This window comes from Solea solea, chromosome 7, assembly GCF_958295425.1.
Source record: "Solea solea chromosome 7, fSolSol10.1, whole genome shotgun sequence".
NCBI lineage: Eukaryota > Metazoa > Chordata > Actinopteri > Pleuronectiformes > Soleidae > Solea > Solea solea.
Genome location: NC_081140.1, coordinates 1,517,483 through 1,543,536, shown reverse-complemented (window position 1 = coordinate 1,543,536; position 26,054 = coordinate 1,517,483). Strand labels below are relative to the sequence as shown.

At 42.1% G+C, this 26,054-nt stretch overlaps 1 protein-coding gene across 1 annotated transcript; it reads left to right on the top strand.

The window, feature by feature from the left end:
• Window positions 1–5,210: 5,210 nt before the first annotated feature.
• On the top strand, window positions 5,211–25,398 carry LOC131463063 (coatomer subunit beta'-like). The gene is made up of 22 exons (XM_058634719.1): window positions 5,211–5,318; window positions 8,412–8,549; window positions 8,633–8,719; window positions 10,546–10,672; window positions 10,775–10,923; window positions 12,384–12,530; window positions 13,580–13,679; window positions 13,917–14,059; window positions 14,782–14,981; window positions 16,007–16,117; window positions 16,865–16,953; window positions 17,043–17,149; window positions 17,237–17,380; window positions 18,293–18,423; window positions 19,128–19,335; window positions 19,457–19,567; window positions 21,828–22,042; window positions 22,120–22,212; window positions 22,301–22,481; window positions 23,009–23,080; window positions 24,112–24,996; window positions 25,100–25,398. Exons 1-22 carry the CDS (start codon window positions 5,316–5,318, stop codon window positions 25,184–25,186), a joined length of 3,528 nt encoding a protein of 1,175 aa, XP_058490702.1. The 5' UTR covers window positions 5,211–5,315; the 3' UTR covers window positions 25,187–25,398.
• The last annotated feature ends 656 nt before the right edge of the window (window positions 25,399–26,054 follow it).

The following is a 26,054-nucleotide window of genomic DNA, read 5'->3' as shown; positions in this document are numbered from 1 at the left end:
TGACTTTACTTGGACAAAGTTCTTCAGACACAGATGGGATTATGTGCAGCTCTTTGACAGACTGGTGGTTTGAAGTCTTAGTTGTAAGATCTCCAGAATCCTGACCATGTTAACTAGGGCAGGGGTCTGCAACCTGGGGCTCTAGACCCACATGTGGTCTTCAGGCCCTCAGCAGTGGCTCCCTGTAGCGAGGAAAACGAATAAAGGTTTTTTAGAACTAAAATATGCAGCATATCCTATGTCTACATCAAATGCTATATTAATATTCTCTATATTATCTAGTGTTTAAAACATGGGAAGCCATTCCCAACACTTAAATAAAGTCATCATGAACTACATACATTCCAAATATAGTTTTATTTATTTCAAAGTAGGTTTTTTATTGTATTAATTTCCCACAAAGACTCACAGATGTGTACATAGTTCTGTGTCCAGTGTTTTCTTCTTCTTCATTTCTTCAGGTAAAAATAGCAATGTCAGTTTTATTTTTGTAGTTCTTAAATTTCCTAAATGCAATAAACTATAGTTATACATAGTGGATATTTACAGTGGATATAAAAAGTCTACACACCCCTGTTCAAATGCCAGGTTTTTGTCCTGTAAAAAAAAAGATAAATCATTTCACAACTTCTTCCACCTTTAATGTGACCTATAACCTGTACAATGCAATTGAAAAACAAACTGAAACCTTTAAAGGGGAAAATATAAAATAAAAAAACTTCAAATAACCTGGTTGCATAAATATGCACACCCTTAAACTAAAACTTTGTTGCAGCACCTGTGGCTTTTATTACAGCACTCAGTCTTTTTGGGCAGGAGCCTATCAGCGTGGCACATGTTGATGTGGCAATATTTGCCCACTCTTCTTTGCAAAACCGCTCCAAACCTGACAGATGGCGAGGGCATCTCCTGTGCACAGCCCTCTTCAGATCACCCCACAGATGTTGGATGGGATTCAGGTCTGGACTCTGGCTGTGCCATTCCAAAGCCTCAATCTTATTCCGGTGAAGCCATTATTTTGTCGATTTAGATGTGTGCTTTGGGTCATTGTAATGCTGAAAGATGAAGTTCCTCTTCATCTTCAGCCAACACTGACTGGTATTTGGAACTGTTCATAATTACCTCCACCCTGACTCAGGCCCCACTTCCAGCTGAAGGAAAACAGCCCCAAAGCATGATGCTGCCACCACCATGCTTCACTGTAGGTATGGTGTTCTTTTGGTGATGAGCAGTGTTGTTTTTGCACCAATTTACCTTTTGGAATTATGTCCAGAAAGTTCGGTCTTGGTTTCATCAGACCATAACACATTTTCCCACATGTGTTTGGGAGATTTCAGATGTCTTTTTGCAATATTAAGCCGAGCTTGGATGTTTTTCTTTGTAAGATAAGGCTTCCGTCTTGCCATCCTACCCCATAGCCCAGACATATGAAGAAGATGGGAGATTGTTGTCACATGTACTACACAGCCAGTACTTTCAGTTCAGTTGTCTTCTCGTCTCATCGTCAGTTTTGGACGGACGTCCTGTTCTTATTAATGTCACTGTGTAATGCCATATTTCTCCACTTGATGACGACGGTCTTCACTGTGTTCCATGGTATTTAATTCCTTGGAAATTCTGTTGTAGCCTTCACCTGCTGGAAGATGTGGCTGCAAAAATGTCAGGAAAAGCCTGAACAGCTGAACTTGATTTGGGGTTGATCAGAGGCACTTTACCTGGTTAAATCTGTGTTAAATCTGAACACAGCAGCATTCCCAGTTATTAAAGGGTGTGCACACTTATGCAACCACATGATCTCAGTTGTTTATTTTTACTTCACCTCCCTGAAAGATTTCTGTTTGTTTTTCAATTGCATTGTACAGGTTATAGGTCACATTAAAGGTGGAAAAAGTTGTGAAATTATTTATCTTGATGTCATTTTTTTACAGGACAAAAACCTGGCATTTGAATAGGGTGTGTAGACTTTTTATATCTACTGTATATATATATATATATATATATATATATATATATATATATATATATATATGTATGATGAAGCCTTCCTTCATCTTACAGGTTAACTGGTAGGGCTGAAAATATCTTCTAGTGTAACTAGTTGACTAGTTACACTAGTTGCATTAAATGCTGATGAAGTGGCAGGACAGAGGCATGAATCAAACCTTCCTATTGGCTCTGCAGGTGGAACTCCATCCAGCTAAATTTCACTTTTGTACGATGTGTTCCATTTACAAGTTTTCCAGCTCCAGATGGAACACAGCGTTTAAGCCTGACGTGTAACTTTCAGCTCTTTGCTCACTGTCAATACAAAGAAAACATAATTATTGATATGTAATTTAGTTTTCCCCTTTTTTTATAATTTGACAGTGAAACACAATCTGTGGTCAATAATCGTTTTATACAGTGAGTGAAACACAAAAGCTTCACTGCTTTTTCTCTCCTGCACGCTGAGAGGTGTAATGCTGCCCTCTACAGTTCAAAGATCTTCATCACAGTTGTTCACCAGTTTGAGGGGCACATACGTCTCCATGGATACAAGCTACACTATTGCAGTCATGAAACGTTTCATGATTTAAGTGGTGGAAACAGGCTTCCATACAATTAGACAATTTACAAGAGAAAATAAGAAGAATAAATCAACTCCCTCCAGCAATAAGTTTGAACACCGACCAACCAAAATCCTTGCTGCCTTCATTTGCATGTAATTTTGCTTCTGGTCTTAAATATAAGAAAAATAAAGGGTTCAATAATTCATCAACAATGCAGTATAACATAGGAAAACCTTTCATGAATATGATGATATTTACTGTGGAACCTTGGTTTAAATGAACTATCCTTAAATTCTAATAATATATGAAAAACATTTTTCATTTAAAAATGTTTTTATATTATTAATAGATTGAGTGTTTGCTCAAACGTCAAGAAAAAAAAGAAACTAGAACTGATTTAGAAAACGATATTTGTGAGTCTTTTATTAAGAAGTTGCATTTTTTATTTTCAGTGAAACTGAAGTCAGGTTGAAAACATCGTCTTTATCATATTGTCACACACAAGTTTAGAGTCAATTTTTAATTATTCACAAATAGTTTCATGATGATATTTGATGCATCATTTGAGTCTCACTTTTTGTTTCCTTTCTCTCCTATTATTTGGTTTTATTTATGACATAAAAGTTTTCTGTTCAAATTGTAAATTTTGAAAAGTCAACACCCTTGTGTATGAAATGTGCGATACAAATAAAGTTGCATTGCCTTGCCTGTCTGCTGGTCGCCATGTTTTTGGAAGACCAATGTTCCATGCGTTCCATTTGTAGTCGGGGAAGTCGGACTGTCCGAGGTCATGGGGCATTCCCGACCCAGAGAGCGTCGCGCTCCTGCTCCTGAGAGACAAGGGGCGTATCGTTTAAAAATACACTGTGTGTGTGTGTGTGTGTGTTTCAATCTCAGGGTTAAATTATGGAACAATCTAACAGATGAATTAACGAAGAGTAAAAACACAAGTCAGTTGAATTGAATATACAAAATAAATAAAAGGATGAAGATGAAGAGCACTGTATAAAATACTGTGTAAATATGTGGGGGTGTGATAAAGTACATTAGTCTATAAAATGAGTTACATATGAGTTTATACTTCTGCCTACTCCTTTTCAAACATGTGAAATGTGTTTCCATTTCCATTGTCGAGGCCCCGGTGTCGAATTTTTGTCGATTTGTTTTATTTATTTATTTTAAAGCAGCAGCGTGGAGGGTGGCAAATATTCTACACTGTACTACTTTATTTTAATTTTAGGCTCAAAAACATGGCTGTAATGTCCAATATTGACCGTCAAAGAAGTGACCAACAGCTAAACGAAACAAAAAGAGATCAATGACACTGATCTCATCACAAATAAAATCAAACAGCAGTGACAGTAAAATAGGTGACAGAGATGTGTGGATGAGCTGTGATGTCATCCACACCCGCTGCTAAATATCAATAATCCACGCGAAGCAAACAAATAATACTGATCATCATTCATTGCATCAACATAATGTGTTGTTATGGAACACAGCAGCTGCACAGATCCTCCAGGTCAACTCATTTCTGCAAATATGTTATTTATCATTGATGTGCACTTTATGGTGTTTATTTGGATAGGCAATGTCATAACTTGAAAGACAAAATGCAATTCAAAATCACACATGCCCCGCCTCCCGACATTTAGACCTTTTTTACCGATTTTTTACGAGGTGAGCCCCTGTCGTTTTGTCTGTCTGTCTGTCTGTCGTTTTGTCTGTCTGTCTGTCTGTCAGTCAGAAACTCGGAGCAACCTGATTGTACCACAAACAGTTTTTTTCCTCCGCCTTCTCAACTGAAACATGGTGAACTCGGTTGAAGTCCCAGTTCCAACTTCCGATGCAAATGGAATGCAGCACAAGCCTTTTACAAAGACACTGAACTATCCCTTTAATGTCCTCTTCACTGTTGCATAACACGATTAATAAATGTTTTTTTTTAACATGTCACATCCTTGTTTTTCCTTGTTGTTTTTGCAGCGCAGTACCTGGACAGGTAGAACCTGTTCTGCCACTGCAGCTGCAACAGGAAGCGCTGCAGGATGTTGAGGATCCACGTCGCCAGACTCTCAGCTGCGTCACGTTGGACAGTGACAGGGACGTGTAAACCGGATAATGCTTTTTTTACCCTTCAAAATAAGTGTCCGATTTCGAAACATGAAAGTAAACGAGATTTTGGAAAACACTTTGATATAAACATTGTACAGCAACACACGTACATGCATTATGCATTCTAAAATATAAATCTAGTCAGGTGTAATCGAGATTTTAGTTAAAAACAGGTCAGTGTGACCTGGTGCAGTGAGGAGACGGTGGAATGTAAAGTCCTGTGTAATCTCAAGCAGTCACACTATTTATATAGAGCTTATTTTTCTGTAAGTAGTCTTTGTCACGCTGTACACTCAAAGGTGTAATGCTGCCCTCCACAGTTCTTGATTTCCATCACTGATCTCCTGTAATGACAATACTATGGTTTCAGAAAATAGACTAAAATGCACGAATTGATAAAAAAAAAGAAGTTAAACGTTTCTAAAATAAATAAAACGGAGCCAGATAATTAGATTACATTTTAATGAAAAACGAAGCGAGGCGAAGTCCTTTCAGATTTATTGTGAAAATCCAAAGCGGAAATCACATTGTTTCTACGATTGTGTGCTTTCTTGGTCACTGTCGCCAAAGTTCGTTGAGCTGAGATTGAGTTGAGATTGAGTTGAGGATCCCGACAGGTCAGCACCGAGGCCGGTCACCCACAGAGACAACATGGTAGGCGGAACTACTTCACTTTAGGTTCATGTTTATTTTTTATATTGCTGTTGTCTAATTATCTCGTGTCTTTCAACTGCACTCATGTGGTAAAGTAAAAAAAAAAAAGTCATGTGGTTAAGCAGCAACCATGTGCAACAACAGTTTGTGTTTAACAGTAGCCTTCAGTGGATAAATGAGACGGTGCTGCATTATAAGTGTTGAGGACACAGTCAGTGTGGAGTATGCCTATCAACAGACACGCCCCTTTTATAAACATCCCAAAACCCCTGTGAAACAGCATGTTATTGAACACGATCACATCCTACAGAATATTAATCTGTCGATTATTTTCTCCATGAATCGTTTGGTCCATAAAAAGTCAAAAAACCTGAAAAAATGTTGATCGGTGTTCGTCAAACCTGGAAATGATGATGTTCTCAAATGTCTTGTTCTGTCCACGAACCAAAATGATTCATGTTTAATGATGTATTTGTTATCCAGAGCAAAGGAATGAAGAAAATACTCACATTTCGGAAGCTTAAACATCTTGTTTTACTCATGAAAAAAGCTTTGAACCGATGAATCGATTATCAAAATAGTTGTCGATTCACAGTAAATCGACAACTATCAACTATCAACTATCAGCTGTACACATACTGTGGATTGTATGTAGACAGGGCTGTTTGAAGGAATTTGGGGGCCCCAAGCAAAATGGATCCCCAAGCCACCTGGCTGCTATCAGTGAAAGGGGCCCCCTTGAGGGGGATCCTGATAACAGTGTCATTGCACTTTAATTTTTAATTTTAGATACTTTATTAATCCCCTTAGGGAAATTACTCTCAGTCTCAGACTGACTGATATTCTCTGCATTTGACCCATCCTAGAATTAGGAGCAGTGGGCTGCTGCAATGAGTAGCGCCCGGGGAGCATTGGGAGTTAGGTACCTTGCTCAGGGGTACCCCAGCCCTTTTTTTTGGCCGGGTGGGGATTTGAACCAGCGACCTTCCGGTTACAAGTCAAGTTCCCTTTCCACTTGGCCACGGGCTGCCCCAAAGGCTTGTTACTGCATTGACTTTCAAAGGGGGCGCTCACACAGTTTGTCATTGCATTTTATTCATAACCAGTCGTTGTCTTGGGGCCCTGAGCAATTGCTTGGTTTGCTTGCCTTCTCGTGACGGACCTGTATGTAGACCTGTATGTTGCAACGCTGTTTATGCAGAGTGACTGGTTCAGGATTCCTAACAATAGCTAGCCCCGGACACATCTGCGTTTCTGACTTCTGACTCTACTGGAACATGATAAACTCGGGGGGTGACATCAGTCCCAGGTTTGGATTCAGATGTAACATGATGAAAACATCAAACAATGGATGGAGTTCCACCTGCAGAGCCAATAGGAGGGTTTGAATCCTGCCCCTGACCTGCCTCTTCATTAGCATTTAATGCAACAGGTATAACTAGTAAATATGTTCAGTCCTACAAGTTATAAGATGAAGAAAGGCTTCAACTAGTTTTACTTTCACTTCCTCATTAGGTATAACTACTGAGTATTATAGGGCCACACGGTTGCGGTAGCGGTTAGCGCTCTTGCCTTTGCAGCATGTTCTCCCCGTGTGTGCGTGGGTTTCCTCCGGGTTCTCCGGGTTCCTCCCACAGTCCAAAAAACATGCAATATTAAATTGAGGATAAAGCAGTAAAAAAATGGATGGATAGTAACGCTGATGATTTTGGTAGTGCATCAAATTGCATTTTCCAAGTTACTTGACTCGACTCTCCTTGTTGTTTGCTTTTCCATTAGGGATAGTACCTGGTACCCGGTGCTCTATCGGTACCTGCACTGGTGAAGATCATGATACTGAAAATACTAAAACACTAAAAACAATACTAGAATCAAACCCGCCATTTTTAAAAACCGGCATGAGCAAACGCAAAAAAACACCACAAGATTGGACATGGTTTGGTCTGCTTATCATCGTCATTTACTGCTTTATCCTAAACAGGAAGGTCACAGGGCAGCTGGTGCCAATCCCAGCAGACATATAGACCCTTTTGAGAGCTACGTCACAGAAATGTGGGGTCAGAAAACACACTCGTACCATTAACGTGTAACGTGTACCATTAACAGTCCAGTAGTTGGCGGTGAAAATAAAACCAGCAATGGTGTCAAGTTCTTCAGAATCCCTGCAGAAAAAAAAAAGACATGGTCTGTGGCTCCAAGCATTAGAAAGAGAAGACTGGGGTGAAGAGGCTCGTGTTTGTAGCGCTCACTTCCTTTCATGTATGTTAGCATTTATCAGCTCTTTCTGTTAGATTACGATGAAAAGCCTGTATGAAACCTATGCTGCCTAAAGTTATGTTGTGGTCTTGGACGTAGCTAGCGTGTAGTTAGCTGCCGGCCCGGCTAGCGCGCTGACAAGTAAACGTTCCTTGTAAGACTTGTATGCGCATAGACTTCCTCGCGTGTACGAGCTAGCTTTATCTATGAGGTAAGAGTGAATAGTTGGCCTCTGGACATCTGGCAAATTGCTAATATCATCTATTGCCGTCGGCTAGGACTAATTTATTTAGGTATTGTTCGTGGTAACTCATTTTCAAAGGCAACGAAAGAACATATTCAGAATTATTTGGTGGAGGACTGTGGACATACCTGTTGTGACGTTTTTTGACCCCAAACTTTATGATGAAAGGGTCTATGGTGCTTTTCCACTACATGGTACCGGTATGGCACGGCTTGAATCTACACGGTTTGGTTAGTTTCCATTACAATAGAGTACCTCCTCAACGTGGGCGGGGTCATCAAAGCACGGCTGCATGAAACTGCCGTGACTTTGTTTTAGACGCGTCACACACACACAAACGAGTGACGAGTGACTTTTAAAGCAGTTTTTTTCCATGGACTGAATCATTAGAATCATTTCATTGAGACGATCGGTTCTGTACTTCCTGCATGACTGGAGCACACACTCATTGACTCATTCATTTACACCTACGGCCAATTTAGAGTAACTTCTGCATGTTTTGGGGGGGCCCTCTCAGCTCAAGGCTTTGTCTGCCCTTGTTTTAATGTCATCTTCTTGTTTCTGTGCTTTCTTTCTCTCACTCTCCACCTCAGCCTCAGCGGATGGACATCAAGCGGAAGCTGACGACTCGGTCAGACCGGGTGAAGAGTGTGGAATTGCACCCCACTGAGCCATGGATGTTGCTCAGCCTTTACAGTGGCAGCATGGTGGTCTTGAACCATGAGACACAGGTCAGACTCACACAATGCAGCGCTTCATAAGTCACTCCTACCGTGTATTGATAACCTTTGTGTTTTTGGTTTTCTGAATGTAGATGATGGTGAAAACCTTTGAGGTGTGTGAGCTGCCTGTCAGAGTGGCCCGGTTTGTAATCAGGAAAAACTGGGTCGTTGCTGGATCAGTAAGTACTTGATTCCCACTGGAGGTACATTTCAAGTCCTTTTTAGTCAGTCGTAGTACATCTGGATTAGGACTGGGCAAGACATCCATATTATGTCTGCATGGTGACTAGGGATGCACCGATATGAACATTTAGGCCGATACCGGTATCCGATATTAATATTGCTGTTATGGCCGATAACCGATATCTACCGATATTGATATATCATTTTTTCTTTTTAAAGTTTCTGAGATGATAACATTTTGTACAGACTGAAAATCATGCAAGCTGAATTTTTGAATGTCTTACCTCCAAATAACAAGGTTACGGGGCTACCCTACAACACAAGTAACCAACTTCAAGTGGTAAAGGTTTTTAGAAACCTTTACCACTTGGAGCAAGTGTGTAACTAAATTAAAGTACAGTTTAACTCCCTCAACTCACTGAGAAAGTTTGGATCATCAATTACAAACATGAACATGAATCAAAATAATGACATTTTCTCTCCTCTTCAGTTCAACACACCACAGTCCTGTGCTGCGTCACTGACACTGTCACATGGCCTCCACCTTCCGACACACATACACAAACAACATCTCGACGGGTATAAACATCGGTTGTTAAAATCGGCGCAGTTTTACTCATCGGACCGATGCAGATATTAATGCCGATATATCGCGCATCCCTAATGGTGACATGAGACAAGATAAGAGATGAGATAAGAGTCTGGATACGCCACTATCGTGAGAAGGTATCTGACTTTTCCTGGTTTTAAAGGCTGTTACGTTGATAATCAAAAAAATACCCCAAAAATGTTATAAATTACATTTTACATATTTTATATTTTTAAATAGTCACTTTTATTTTACTTTTTAATTTGAAGCCTATTTTTTATCATGTAATACAGATGACAAACAGTAGATATTTTATTTTACAGTGTATCGTCACTCTCCACTCTTAAAAGGAAACAACCTGTGCTTTTTATCCCCATAGATCTTACATAACGTGACATAGACTAAAAATACCTAGATATTATTTATAGGCCCTATTGGCCAGCCTTACAGAAATACTGATTTGATTTATATTGTGATATATAGCAACATCAAATGATATGATAAAGGATATTGCCCTAATCTAAAAAATGACACTTAAATATTTATCTCATTAAAGTCAGTTTGATTCCCTTGCTCATGAGATTGAGTTTTACTCAATTTACAATTATAGCAGTTTTGAATGTCCTGTCTGGACTTCAAATAAAGATTGATGACCAATCTTCCCGTCTTCCATCAGAAGGGATCAGAATCAATAAAAAAACAACAACTGATTTTTAACACTTAACAAAAACTGGAGAATATGTTCACTACACTGATTTTGGTGAACCGCTCACTCTCATACACCAAATTCCTTGTAAAAAAGCTAGGTACGCCTCCAGTACCGATATCTAAAGGTTTAGAATCGGCCAGCGCAGAATTTCAGTTGTCGTGTTTATCATTGCACCGTGTGGCACGTCGCTTTTTAAACACTAATCACAAAAAAACCATTTGAACTGAACTAAACCTCTGTGCTGTGATTTAAAATCAAAGCTTTTCTGTTGTGAACAGTGAAGGCTGTGCAGTGGCACGATAAAGTGAACATATTTTACATATAAGCAGACTTAGATTCCATTAGGTGAGCTTAAATGTGTGTTTTTCTTTGTATTCCTGTTGTCATGCTTTCAGTGACAATGAGCCTCTACTGTGTGTGTCAGGCTGCTTCAACTGTCCCTTTAAAAGTGAAGTAATGGAGTTGTATCCATGAGTAATGAGGAGAGTTCTTGTGTGTTCATCACTCTCTGTGTCCCTCCCCAGGATGATAATCACATTCGAGTGTTTAATTACAACACGTTTGAGCGAGTGCACATGTTCGAGGCTCACGCTGACTACATCCGCACCATCGTCGTCCACCCCACACAGCCCTACGTCCTCTCCGGCAGTGGTAGGAAACAAGCGCACACACAAGCGTCAGGATCTAAAAACGCAGTATTTGACTTTATACATGAAGCTAAACGTTCATCGTCACTCTGTGTGTGTTTTTAAGACGACATGTTGATCAAGCTGTGGGACTGGGACAGGAAGTGGGAATGTTGTCAGGTGTTTGAGGGACACAGCCACTATGTTATGCAGGTCATCTTCAACCCCAAAGACAACAACCAGTTTGCAAGTGCCTCTCTGGACAGAACTGTCAAGGTAGACACACACACACACACACACACAAACTAGTCACAGGCAAACCAGTTCTTTTCAGTGTACTGAATCATTAATTCGAATGATTTATTCAGTACTTCCTGCATGATATTGAGATTTTTAGACATGTTAAACGTGTTAAATGAGATTAACACATATTTTCTGGATTTGAAGTCTTTTTAACTGATTTACAGTTCACCATTGTTTGGTTTGATTCTTGTGTCGGACGTCGCGCTCATTGTCATTGTCATGTGTCGATTATTGTCTCGATTAATCGTTTGTCCATAAAATATCAGAAAACCTTAGAAAATGTTCGTCAAACCTGGAAATAATGATGTTCTCAAATGTCTCAAAATGATTCATTTGTAATGATTTCTTTGTTCTCAGAGCAAAGAAATGAAGAAAATATTCACATTTAAGAAGCTTAAACAATCGTAAATCTTGTTTTAATCATGAAAAAAGCTTTGAACCGATGAATCAATTATGAAAATAGTTGTCGATTCATTTAGTAATGATTAATAATTGATTGATCGTTTCAGCTCTAAGCCACATGTCCTCACTTCCTGTGGTTTGCATTAGTGCACACTTACTCACACACGTAGGAAAGTTACCACAGGACACAAACAATGCAGTGTTGTTGATCCAGTTTGAATGAATAAGGAAGTAACAATAAACAGGGATGGTAGTAGTACTGTCATCATCACAGAGGATGGTGGGGAGTATGTTTATGTGTATCGCGCCATTCTTACACAAGGCAATTCATAGTGCTTTACAGAGGCAATTAAAACTAAATCATTTAAATAATAAATTAGAGAAATTAAAAAATTAAACAGTTTAAAATCAAGGAGACAAGCAGATGTGAAAGTTAAAGAGGTTAAAATTGTTAGTTTCACAAAGCTGCAGTAAACAAGAATGTTTTCCACCCTGATTGAAACACACCTCACGCCTCAGGTGTTCAGGGAGCTTGTTCCACAGGTGAAGACCCTGTGGACGCTGAGTAAACCTGTCCCTGGTGACCTGAGCGGGCACCTCTGACATGTATTTAGGCCCAAGACCATTCAGGGACTTGTAGACCAGTAACTGGACTTTAAACTCCATCCTTTGACACACAGGACAGGTTTTCTTGCTGTTGGTCAGAACTCTGGCAGCAGCATTCAGGGTGAGCTGCAGCTGCTTGATTGAGTGAGAGTGAGACCTGTAAAGACACCATTTACAGGTCTCACTCTGCATTCGTGCCATGTTTTTCAGATGATAAAAGGCTGATTTAGTGATGTGATGATTTATGTGGCTGAGTCTACTACTACTGTTTTTATTCACTATTCATCAAACAGTCCTACACTGTGTGTCTGTCATATCCCCCTTTAATAAATAAATAATAAACGTCTATTACTCATGAATTACAGGATCAGTCGTTGGTTATTTTTCACTTATTATGTCACTTATGTCCACACCACGTGCTGCAGGTGTGGCAGTTGGGCTCCAGGACTCCTAACTTTACCCTGGAGGGCCATGGGAAGGGAGTCAACTGTGTGGATTACTACAGCGGGGGAGACAAGCCCTACCTCATATCTGGTGCTGACGATTGCCTTGTTAAAATCTGGGATTATCAGGTACACACACACACACACACACACACTATTCTTCTTAGGACACTGCACTTCCATAAAATGACTTCCATTCATTTGTAACATTAACCATAATCAGTTCATACTTTTATACAATACTCGTTACTTTGAAGCTGAGTGTCACTGTTCAATCTGGGAAGAGTAACGTTGCATTGAAGAAGGAACGACGGCTCTGAACACTGTTAATGCCTAACCCTACCCTTAACCTAAGGATGTTTTAAGTCATAATCCTGAGGTTCTGCCTCATTAGGAATCATTTATTCCTAATGAGGCAGAACCTCAGGATGAGAAGCAATGATTACAACCCAATGTCTTATTCCTTTATTCCGAATAATTGTAATCATTGCTTTATTAAAAGTATTACACTCAACATGAAATTACATATATTTAAGCTGTTTTAATCACAATTATCCTCGTCATTATTTGCAAAATTTTCAATTGAATTCTCCGTTTTTGTGCATCATAAATATGTTTTTATTGTGAATCATTTTATAACAAAACAAGCACTTTTACTTTGCAATTCTGTCTCATATCATAATGAAAATCTTTTGTTTTTCCACTTTTTTTCCTCGGCCCCCGCTTGACCAGACTAGATGCTCATTGGCCCCCAGGTCATTTGAGTTTGACACCCCTGTCTTAAAGCAGTCCTTATCTTTCTGGCATGTCTAACAGCACTCAGTCAACATTTGAACATGAACAACTCCGCCTCCCTCAAAGTCACCACATATCCAGCCTAAGTGCATTTCAAATGCATCATCTTGTATCCGTGGAGCATGTCATATCTGTCCAACTGCACAGTCCTCACAAACCATCTATGTGACCTAAGGACAGGACTATCTCTCAGTGTCTTAAACCTGGTCAGAATCACTGGATTAAATATCGGACAGAGAGAAATGTCAAATCTGATACAATCCAATACAAACCCTATATATCACATGCATATAAAAAGGGTCTGTATTCATATAGCACTTGTGTCGTCTTGTTTCTCTCTCTTACTCTGTGTGTATGTGCGTATGTGTGTCTTTATCTACTAGAACAAAACTTGTGTCCAGACACTGGAGGGTCACACCCAGAACGTGACCTGCGTCAGCTTCCACCCCGAGATGCCGTTCATCCTCACTGGTGCTGAGGACGGTGGGTTGTAAGAACCACACACACACACACACACACACACACAGTCAGGTTTCCGTCACATGACTTCAGCGGACATTACATTGACCCTCATCCATAACTACTATACTATACAGCACGTCTTCCCCTTAAAATGGAACAATTGATTTTTGTCCCAACAACATGAGAAATAGCAGGAAAACACAACACACACACAGATCATGTGCATCTTCCTTTACTTTGAGCTGTGTGTTCTGTCAGGCACCGTCAGAGTGTGGCACTCCAACACATACCGACTGGAAAACACACTCATGTATGGCATGGAGAGGGTTTGGTGCATATGTGGCCAACCTGGCTCCAACAGTGTGGCATTGGGCTACGATGAAGGCAGCACTTTAATCAAGGTACACTGTTCTCTTGTATATACTGTTCTGTTTCTCAGAGGGGTGTCTCAGTGTTCTCTACATGCACCGTCACTTGTGTGAGCTGCTTTTAGTTCAGTGTTTTATTTTGGTAGGGGTTTTTTTCTACTTCCTGTGAGCAGCTTGTCCGCCTTGTTCTGTGTCTCGCCTGATTCCCTGATGGTTTTCACCTGGTGCTCCTCACCCTCACTCCCTTCTCCCTTCTCCCGTTTCCTGTTGCCAGAGCGTCTTACGTGTGTTGTCAGCGTCTGTGCAGCTTCAGGTTCTGAACAAACAAAGAAGATCTTTTTTGTGTTTTTGTTTGTTTCTCAGTTATTTAAGGTCAAGTTTAGCTTAGCATTGAGCTTTTTTTTGAGCCCTTTAAGGAGTCACTAAAGCTCTTTAAAAGAAAAATTAGATAATACAATATAATATAATGCTCGTGCATTTGGGTCCAAGCTTTGTGAGAGTTCGTAACACATTTCCATAGACTGCTGTACGATGTGTCCTACAGCCAAAACAACAAAATCCTTGTATTTAGTTTGTTTGCAGTTAAGAGGGATAATCTTTACAACCTTTCACTTCTAGGTCCAGGCAGTGGGCTCCTGAGAACCCCCGGTTTAATAAACAATAATAAACTGTAACAACTGCACTTTAGGTTAACGTCCACAAATCCCCAGAGTGTGACCTCTCTGTCCTCCCGCTTCTTCTTCTGTCCGTCTCAGCTGGGTCGGGAAGAGCCGGCCATGTCCATGGACTCCAGTGGGAAGATCCTGTGGGCGCGGCATTCTGAAGTGCAGCTGGCCAATCTCAAGACCATGGCAGGGTCGGAGATCCGGGATGGAGAGCGGCTGTCGCTGGGTGTGAAAGACATGGGCAGCTGTGAGATTTACCCTCAGACTCTGCAGCACAGCCCCAACGGCAGGTGAGACACACGCAGAGAAATGATCCGTGTCAGTGTTTGAAGTTAGAGGAGGAAGTCATTGAATATAGCACTTAAATTGTAACTATTATTTTAATGTGGTTGTATGACGTACGCACATGGCGAGCAGGAGCCACGTTTACATGGACACAAGTAATCGGAATAAAAGGAATAAAAATAAAAACATGTAAACATGCCAGTCTGAAAAGTGATCCGACACCGCCCATACGGGAACACATTTACTTGTATATGCAGACTTCCTGGTCTGGTGTCTGATCCACAAAAACGTGACCTAATAGACATGAAAGTCACAGACATGTGACGGAAGCAGGGGTGTCAAACTCATTTTAGTTTAGGGGCCACATACAGCCTCAATTGGGCCAGACCATCCATCCATCCATCCATCCATCATCTACCACTTTATCCTCCACCAGAGGGTCGCGGGGGGGTGCCGTGCCAATCTCAGCTACATGGGGCGATAGGCAGGGTACACCCTGGACAGTTGGGCCAGACCAGTAAAATAAAAAAAAGCATAATAACCTATAAACAACAAGAATTATCTTTTTCACAAAACATATTAGAAATAAGTGCAGATTAAACATTTACACACGTGCAAAACAACTTTCAGATAACAGTGGATCTACAGAGGCACAAAACATTTAGACACAGGTATCCGGAACTGAAAAACACAGTAGTAAATTTAAAAATTTGGACCCTGTGGTGGGCCGGTCCTGGCCCACGAGCCATACGTTTGACACCCGTGATATAGAGCATTGTTTCCGACTGCTATTGCTAACAATGGCTAACTTGGGATCCCATGCTTTCTTCTGACGTCTCGAGCAGAGACGTGCAGGGTTTTTGTCATTCCCAGTTTTGAGCTGAGATATAAATGGAACACAGCATAACTGTGTCATTGACGGCATAAACAAAGTCCTCCCTCATCACTTCCAGAGCAGACATCTCTCGGGACAGTGTGTCTCTAACATTCTCAAACCTCACCGGTTGTGCACTCTTTTGTGAACTTGCAGGTTTGTTGTGGTGTGTGGAGACGGAGAGTACATCATCTACACGGCCGTGGCGCTGAGGAACAAGAGCTTTGGTTCAGCTCAGGAGTTTGTCTGGGCTCATGACTCCTCACAGTACGTCCGAGACACTTTAAAGCAGCGCTGGACTGGTGATCTTGTGCCAGTCCAGCCAGTTCAGCTAAGGGCTGACACTGTCCAGGTGTCCTGCCTGTGTTAGGCTCTAATAAAACCCTCAGCTCATGTGATGATTTTACTGTATGTGCTTTAGAGAGAACGATGTCAGGCTGCCACATTGACCCCAGAATGACATGACTATGATGCTGCCATATCAGTCCAGGGAGAGCGCAATAGAAACATACTTTCTTGTAAAGAGTAAAAATAGACTATTCTCAATAATCACTGGCAAAAGCATTTGTTTACTGCTTTAGGACCCTTTTTGTCAGGACCAGTAGCCCTCATGGAGACCAAAACCTGGTCCTAATGATGCAGAAAGTCAATTCTGAGACTCTAGTTCATTTTAGGGCTAAGATTTGAATTTTGAGCAGGTTAGGGTTAAGCATTAACAAGTTATGGAGATGGTTAGGATTAAGATCTGTCCAAATGAATGGAAGTCAATGGAGTGTCCTCAGAAGAGAAGCTGTGTAAACCTCTGTGTGTGTGTATGTGTGTGTGTGGGTGTGTGTGTGTGTGTGTGTGTGTGTGTGTGTGGGAGGGTGAAGAGAGGCAAAAGTAGGTCAGAGAGTGTCGTGTCTTTTGGTAAAGGTCCACAGGGGGCTCCGCCCAGTCCAACATTGACTGCACTATTATATAACTACCTTTGTTGTCCTCAGCTATATGTAACTATATGCATTAAATGTATAGATATGCCATAAAGGACGGAAACAGCACAGTCAAACTCTTTAAGAACTTCAAAGAGAAGAAGACTTTGAAACCACACCTTGGTGCTGAAGGTGAGTTTGGTTGTTTCCTGTTGTGTTTGTTAATCTGACAATAATCTGTGGATACATGCATACATACAGCGCCCTCCGTGGTCCCACAGGTATCTTTGGCGGCTTCCTTCTAGGAGTGAGGTCCCACAACAGCTTAGTCTTCTATGACTGGGAGAGTGGCGACCTCGTCCGCCGCATTGAGATCCAACCCAAACATGTGAGTCACTGAGTCCCATCCTTACAGCTGCTAATATGCACATCGCTCCGGCGCTCTTAGAAACGCTTGCCTTCCTCCTGTCACTAGATCTTCTGGTCTGAATCTGGAGAGCTAGTGTGCATCGCTGCAGACGAGTCTTTCTTTGTGCTCCGCTATCTGTCGGAGAGGGTGTCAGCAGCCCTGGAATCCAAGGAAAACATGACTGATGATGGCCTAGAGGACGCCTTTGAGGTCAGATGTATTTCCTGTCTGTTATAAAGGGCAATGGTTCATTAATAATAAAAGCAGGTTTCCTACAAGTGGAATGGTTTGGTTTGGTACGTATACAAAATAACCAGCCCCTACCGTTTCCATTTTTGGCACCCTTCCCATGGGGTACCAGAGAGTAGGGATGTCCCGATCCGAGATTGATATCTGATATCGGTCCGATACCAGCCAGATTATATGGGACTGCCTCTAAAACCTCTGATGCAACAGTCCATTCCGCTCCAGCTCTTCTATCCAGCAGCGCCTGTTGTGATCATGTGGGCTCTGTGTGTTGGATGCATGTAGATCACATGATCACAACAACAGTGTGTGTGTGTGGGTGTGTGTGATAGGGTCATGTTGTCATGGGTCATGTTTCCAGCCATGGTCTTTTTAAGGTTTGTGTTAGTAACTCACGACCTCACTCATGTTTAGGAGAACTTGAGTCTCAGGGACAATTCATGAACCTTGTCTTGTCAGCTCATTTGACAATGGTTTGAATGTACCAACCATTTGTTTAAAAGTCACACACTACAGCCTCAAATTTACTTGAAGTATTATTATTGTTATTGTTATTGTTATTGTTATTGTTATTATTATTATTATTATTATTATTATTAATAATAATAATAATAATAATAATAATAACAATAATAATAATGAAGTGTAAATTATATTAAAAAAGTAAAAGTGTTCTACATTATTAGAACTGTGTGTTTTTCATGTCAATGAATAGTTAAGGACAGTAAAGAAGGGAGCGGTTGATGCGACTGACAATTTTACTGATAATTATGTTTGAGAACTTGAAAGGAAATAATTCAAACATGCAACACAACATAAGTTCTTTGTTGTTTCCATTTCTTATTCACATGTCTCTTGTGCTGGTTTGTTGACCAGGTGCTGGGGGAGGTGCCAGACAGGGTAAAGACAGGAGTGTGGGTGGGAGACTGCTTCATATACACCAACTCTGTGAAAAGACTCAACTATTATGTTGGAGGAGAGATCGTCACCGTTGCTCACCTGGACAGGTATTTTGCAATTAATGACATGATTCCTCTTCCTCTTCCTCTTCCTCTCTCAGCCCACGGGGCGGAGTTACCCTCAGAAGAGGAGGTTTTGTTACCCTTTAAACACACATTCTGTCATTTCTGCTGTTACGGATCACTCGCTCAGTCCAAACCACAACAAAACGTTGAGTTTGAAGACGTGAGGGAGCAGCGTGACACACGACTACACGACACACGACGTCACCAATCGCCAACGCCTTTATCTGTCACATTATGTCCTGCCCTGGTTTTTAAGTAAAGCATCTGCAGGATTTGTGTTCCCTGTTTTCATAAATACATGTTTCAACAAGGCTTTTATTATGAAGTATTAGCAGGAGGATGGAGGAGGATTCAAAGACCTTAAAGGTTGATTATTCATGTGCATTTTCAAAGGTAAACCTGATGTTAAATATCACAGCTGTTCTGCAAAGCATTTAAAGAGTGTTGGAAACATGTTGGCCGTTTATTGCTTCCTCATTTGGTAAGTTTGTAAGTTTAAGGTAAGTGGATCAACAACTCCTGTGTGCTATGATGTTTAGTACAGTGATTGATCTTTAAAAAATCCATCTTTGGCTTTATCCTCCACATAAGCTGTGCTCTGAATCTCCTTTGTTTCTCCCCTGTGATTTAGATTCAATGCCGTAAACTATTCTCAAAGACGCTGCCTGTTTGTTTTTGTGGTGTAGGGTCATGTATCTTCTTGGTTATATCCCCTCTGACAACCGTCTCTACCTCGGGGACAAGAACCTGAGCATTGCCAGCTACTGCTTGCTGCTTTCTGTGCTGGAATACCAGACTGCTGTCATGAGAAGGGACTTCAGCCATGCGAGCAAGGTTCTACCCTCAATCCCCAAGGAGCAGAGGACCAGGGTAGCCAACTTCTTGGAGAAACAGGTGTGTTTGCCTCGTGGAAGTCCTTTTCTGCTTGAAACGCCAATACGTTGTTGGGGGAACCAGTTTGTTCTGACCTCAGGGTCGTGCCTTCCTTGTCCTTGTGTGTGCTTGTGATGTGTAGGGTTTCAGACAGCAGGCTCTGGCCGTGACCACGGACCCAGATCACAAGTTTGAGCTCGCTCTGCAGCTGGGAGAGCTGGAGATGGCCTATGAGCTCGCTGAGGAGTCAGAGGTCAGAGCACACACACACACACATTCATTCATTGTCTGCCCCTTTATCCTCCACAAGAGGGTGGTGGGGGGAAGCTGGAGCCCATCCCAGCTGCAGTGCACCCTGGACAGGTTAACAGTCCAGTACAGAGCCAACATCTACAGACACACAACCATTCACTCTCCCATTCACACCTATGCTCAGTTTAGAGTGTCCAATTAACCTCTGCATATTTTTGGACTGTGGGAAGAAACCGGAAAACCCTGGAGAAAACCCACGCACCCACACGTGTGGCCTTTCATCAGGATATCTACATTATAACATGCAGGAATCTCTTCTTCCTTTAGGGGTCACCTCAGATCATGGATCATCTGTTACACTGACTGTCCTCGTGTCCTCCTTCACGACACCCATGAAGCTTTTCTGTGCACTTCCTCTTCCATCTCGATACTTTTTAAAATAACAGCAACATTATTCTTGTTCTTAGCCACCAACTGCTCACGCTCCACCTGCACCGTGTCCGCCACGTTTTTGTTTAAATGTCTGTTGTGATGCGTAGAGTGGGCGGGACAACACTACGTAGTACGTACATGTAAGGGGCGTGGCTGAGCAGCTGAACTAGGCTTGTAGGCTCAGAGAGAAGCGGTCAGCTTTATTAAATAGTGTTAAAAATAATATATAATATACCGGTATGATGATATTGTCTCAACTACATACCTCTTTCAAAAATATACTGGTGTAACTCTTATTACGGGTATATCGCCCTCCCCTGCACGTGACTGAACAATCTCAACCATGACTCTCGTAATTGATTTCCAAAACTGTTTAACCTGATCAAATATGCTCGTTCTTAATCCTGTCCTGGACACGCCTGACAAAAACGTCAGCATCTTCAGCTCTCCAGGTCCTCTGCAGGTCCTCTCCAGGTCCTCCTCCTCTATTTGTCTGTAAGCCGTAGATCATAGCACGTCTCACGACCGTCTTGTAGACTTTCCTGTTCCCTATACTTCTGTCACACATCAGCCCTGACACTCCTCTCTCCTTCACCTCTCCTGTGGACTGTCTATAACTCTCTCCACAACATGAGACACGGGCGTTTATTGCTTCTGCTCTCCGTCTTCTTCACGCTGTGAGAACTGTGTTTATATGAATGTAGTACAAGGACACATGAGCACGTAACACCAAACACGAAGAGGACGCGCAGCGCCGGAATAAAACAAAACGTTAAAAGTTGCTGTTCTTAAAAGTCCATCAATTGTCTTCCTTTATCTTCAGACTGAATGAACGAATAAAGTGCATCTTTTGCCACATGCACACACTGCAGTGTATACAGTCCTTCACATTACGCCGTAGTAGTGCAACAACTGGGAAAACATTCGTTCCGGGCATGAAATGAACAGCATTCCCAGTTAACTAATTATTAGGGGTTTGACATCTTTGAAACAGACAAATGCAACGATGAACGTCTGCATGGCCAGGATATAAAATCTAAAAATGAAATATTACAACTAAAAGTCGCCTCCTGACTGAAATGGACGATGCAACTGCAAACTGTTATTTCTAAAAGAAAAGAAACAACAACAGGTGAGATGATAACAGAATAAGCCACACCCCCTTCCTCTATATTTTTAAGTGATTTCATTTCAAATGTTAAGAGGTTTGTGTTACTGGTTGTATCTGTGATGACAAGTCGCACATACAGAGAGGTGTGCGTCCCCTTTTGGCCACAAGGTGGAGTATCTGCTAAAGTGAGCACTGCTCAGGAACAGGATGTATGTATTCTGTATTCCTCCAGAGAAACTTATATTATACATTTTTTTCCAGCGTGACGTGATGTGTGGCGGGAAAACGTGACATCGTGTGAGACTTGCGAGCCCTGAACTGCCTTTCCACTCTTCACCCTCGCTTCCTCTGTGCTAATCCTCTGTACTTGCTGAGGTACTCTCTCTCCTCCATCTGTCCTCCCCTCTCTCTTATTTCCTTTATCCCTAAGCTCCTTAAAAGACGTCTTCCTTCTTCTCAACACACTCTGTTCACCTGGTCAACACATCTCTGTCTCTGTCCTTAATCACTGCACATCCTTTCCACCGCTGTCTCACTCTCTGTCTCACAGATCTCCATCCTTAGTCTGCAGCAGCCTCTCTTACATGTGACTATATACTCCCACCTTTCAGGATAGTGAACACATTCATGTTTCCCGTCCTCCTGTGATTATCCTCTCTCCTGTGTCTTTGTCTCATTGGCACGTGTGTGTGTGTGTGTGTGTGTGTGTGTGCTTCAGTCTGAGCAGAAATGGAAGCAGCTGGCAGAACAGGCGACTAGAAAGTGCCAGTTCAGCTTGGCCCAGAAGTGTCTGCACAACGCTGAAGATAACGGGGGGTTATTGCTGCTGGCCACGGCCTCAGGCAACGCAGACATGGTGGGCAAACTGGCCGAGCGGGCAGAGAGGGACGGGGGGACCAACGTGGCCTTCGTCACCTACTTCATGCAGGGACGGTGAGTGGATGGATGGATTTAGTGTGTCTAAACGTCTTTGTTTTTGAATGTCATTCTATTTTCCATCATCTGCCCAGACTGGACAAATGTCTGGACCTTCTCATCAAAACACACCGGTTGCCAGAGGCTGCATTCCTGGCAAGAACATATCTGCCCAGCCAAGTGTCAAGGTGAGGTTATATCTCCTGTGCATACATTATATACTGCAAGTCCTTCATAACCCTGCCTCTATGCGTCACTGCTGAGCTGTTTGTCCAGGGTGGTGACTCTGTGGAGGGAGCGTCTGTCCAAGGTCAACAAGAAGGCAGCAGGTGCGCTGGCTGACCCCACCCAGTATGGAAACCTGTTCCCAGACTTCCAGCAAGCCCTGCTGGCTGAGCAATACCTGAAAGAAACTCATGTCGGAGTCAGACCTGCTGCAGAATACCCACTCATAACGGTCAGTGGACGTGCATCAGAACGCTTACTGTCATACGACCACAGAGTCAGTTCATTGAACTCAAAGCTCAGGGACAACATGGCGACCAGCAGTAACAGGGTTTAGCCACGTCACCGGAAGCTCACCTCCTAAACTCTATGTTCTCTTAAGTCTACGATTACCTTAACCGTGTGGTTACCCCTGCATCTCACCCTTAGACCGCTGTGTTTACTGCTCAATCCCTCACACCAAAGTCCATAGAGTGGCAAACATGTTCTGAACACGTCATACACGTAAGCTGGCATCGATTTTATGAGTTACGCCATTTTTCATGTTTTGTTGCCTCACAATCTGGAATTCAAATGGATGTCAAATGGGATTTTTTTTCTTTTTACAAATAAATAAAAACAGAAAAACAGAAAACTATTCACTCCCCTAAGGTCGGTACACGTGTAATCCATTGGAGGCGGAGTCACTGCCAGGTCGACACCTCTGCTTGAAAGTATTGATCCAACACATGTTTGTGATGACATTTGTTTGTTTTCCAGCCCAATGAGGAGCGCAACGTGCGTGAGGAATGTGCTGATTTTGTGCCCAAAGATCAGGTCGATGAGTCCGAGGTGAGAACCAGCGCAGGTGCATCGTTACACAACATCCTTCAAATACTTGTTTCTATTTTACAGAAGAGCAATTATAAGTCTGGTCACAGATGTGAGATTTAAGTCTGTCACTTTTTGGGTTTCTTGTTGTGGGTGCTGGAGTCGTGATCATTCTACCAATGTTGAATACATGTAGTAAAACAGCCAATAGCAGCACCTGCTGGTCCCATGTGAGGTGCTTCAAGAATGTCAGATTATACACAGTTTGCACTTAATCTAACACATGCAGATTTTGGGGATTAGGGAAATTGCATCCTCTTGATTGACCATAGGTGTGAATGTGAGTCTGTAACCTGCCTATTGCTCTATGTCATCTGAGACTGGCACAGCACAGTATTTCTGGAGTGATGAGTGATTTGCTAGCCTCTAACATCACAGTGTGTTCTTTGGGAGACAGTGAAAGAGTAAAGAAAGGTAAAGATTCTTTAGAACCTGGGTTTCCATGGGTCCTGGAAATCCTTGAAAGCTTGTGAATTTGGAAAAAGCTCATTACGTGATGTTTTTGGAAATGCAAATTCCAAGATCTCTGGCTGACTGAAGCTGTGTCAGCATCGTTGGTCCTTGAATTTGAGGGAATTTTGTCCTGTAAAGTCATTGAAAAGTCCTTGAATTTGATGTCATCCAAGGTGTGGGAGCCCAGTAGAACAGAAAATTAAAACATTTATTGAATGATATAAAAAAATGTAAATTGAAGTGGAACTTGAAGCGGCCGTTAACTGTACAGAGCTCCTCCTACTGTGTGTGTGTGTGTGTGTTGAGCAAGACCTTCACAAAGACCTCCTGATACTGAGGACTCCGGGTCAGCAGCCCTGATCTTGCAAGGCTTGTTTCCCACTAAGAGACAGTAAACCCCACAATCTCCCCACAGCAGACATGTAACCATCACGATGACTCTGAAGCTGTTAAATTGGGATTAAACCCTGCAGAGTTTGTATCAGAATAACAATAGTTGCTTTAAAATGGAACGGTCACTCTTTATGTTCTGTACACAGGACGCGGTGGAAAGCATGAATGAACGCTTGATAGCAGCGGCTGCGGAGACGACGGATCCACTTTCAGCAACAGAAGAAGAAACAGTCACAGCAGCAGCTTCACGTTCTCCTGTCACCGCATCACAGCAGCATGTTGAACCAAAATCCTCTGAGGCGGCTGCATCAGCACCACAGGAGGAAGACACAGAGGAAGAGGAAGACTTTCCCCCGACAGAGCCAGAGGTGGTACAATCCAGACCTGGCAATGATGTCCGATCTTCAGTGGAGGACGACGTGTCTCCAGCTGCTGATGCTGATGCTGTGGCCTGTGTTTCTGAAGCAGCTATTACTGAAAAAACAGACGCCATCGGTCCACGTGAGACCACGTCAACAAACACAGTAGAAGCCGTTGAATTCCCAGTCGATGCAGAAATGTCTGTTTATGACGAGCTGGAAAAAAGTTTCATCTCTTTAGATGCACCAGCGGCAGCAGAAGAAACTCCTGTGACTGAGGAACTTGTTTCTGCTTCTGCTGAGTTTGTCTCCCTGGAGAAAACAGACACAGATCTGGAAGAGCCTGTCCGAGTCAAAAGGTTTGTCCCTGATCCACTGCTAGATCCACTTTTCCCTGATCCACTGCTAGACCCATTTGTCCCTGATCCACTGCTAGATCCACTTTTCCCTGATCCAATGCTAGACCCATTTGTCCCTGATCCACTGCTAGACCCATTTGAAGATGCAAAACCACTGTTAGAGCCAGAACCAGCACAGGAAGGAGCAGAAGACGAGGGCCAGTCCACGGGAAAGTCTGAGGACGAGCCTGAGGTTGTGTCTTCTGCAGAAGCTCCTGCAGAGGAGCACGTTGAAGACCCAGCAGAGCGATGCAAAGTGGATGTCATTCAGCAGGTAAAGCATTTTATTTTTAAAGAATTATATACAGTATACTGTATTTGTACATAGATATAAACGCCCTAACCTAACTACACTATGTTCCATTGTCCACTGATAGGTCCTGGATGTGCTGGATCTGGACAGTTTGGACCTGGATGATATAGACACCACAAATGTGAACCTGGACGAGGATTTGAGTGAATAGAAAAGAGAGAGCAGCATTTTTAAATTGACTGTGTTGATGCTCCCACAGACACAATGACTCTTAATGAACAAGCATTTGCTTTTTTGTTTAAAAACCCAAGAAATGAGGTTTAAGTGCAGATTCATCTGCAGTCATAATTAAAGGGACGCTCATGACGACATGACGTGCTGCGGTCCTTTCCATCGGCACCTGGGAGTGACGTCACCCTCGAGGTGACAGCGTTCCAGAAAAAAAACATGGAGGCCACTGTTAGCAACACACACACACAGTGTAGCAACATGTTTACGACTGATTTAACGTGAAACAAATACGACACAAGTTCCTTTGTAAGAGACCAGGAACTTTGAACCACCTTTAAATGGATGCATTCAGGACAGTTTGAACCCTAGCTTGCATGATCGGGTCCCTGATGATGGATATTTGGTCTGAACAGGGTCTGTGTGTCAGTACCCCATACAACTTATTTGGGCTTCTCACTTTAGAGGTCATCTTGCTTCCATCTTGTCCTCGTGTCCTCCTTCACGACCTTCTCAGTCCCTCATCCACTCACAATTTAAAAAAATCAAAACGATCACTTTAACTATTTTAAATTGTCCAGGTATTCTTTGTCATCAGAGACAATCCCTGTTCTATACTTTTATGAATGTGGTGTAACGGGTCATTTAACGGAGAGTTAATGAGTTTATGTGTGTATTTTTTTTTTTTTTTTTTACACACCCCTTTTTTACCTGTGTGTGTGTGTTTTTTGTTGTTTGTGGGATAAGTCTGCTTTTTTTTATTTTTTTTAAAGTGTATAGTAGTGGAACACAAGGTCATTTAAGTCTCTATTAAGTTACATTCAATGCCTGCATTACTTCTTTGTATTTTA

Coding starts and splice junctions, on each gene's coding strand:
- LOC131463063 (XM_058634719.1), top strand. Junction 8,720..10,545: donor ACTGGGTCGTTGCTGGATCA/GTAAGTACTTGA, acceptor GTCCCTCCCCAG/GATGATAATCACATTCGAGT. Junction 23,081..24,111: donor ATCAGGTCGATGAGTCCGAG/GTGAGAACCAGC, acceptor TTCTGTACACAG/GACGCGGTGGAAAGCATGAA.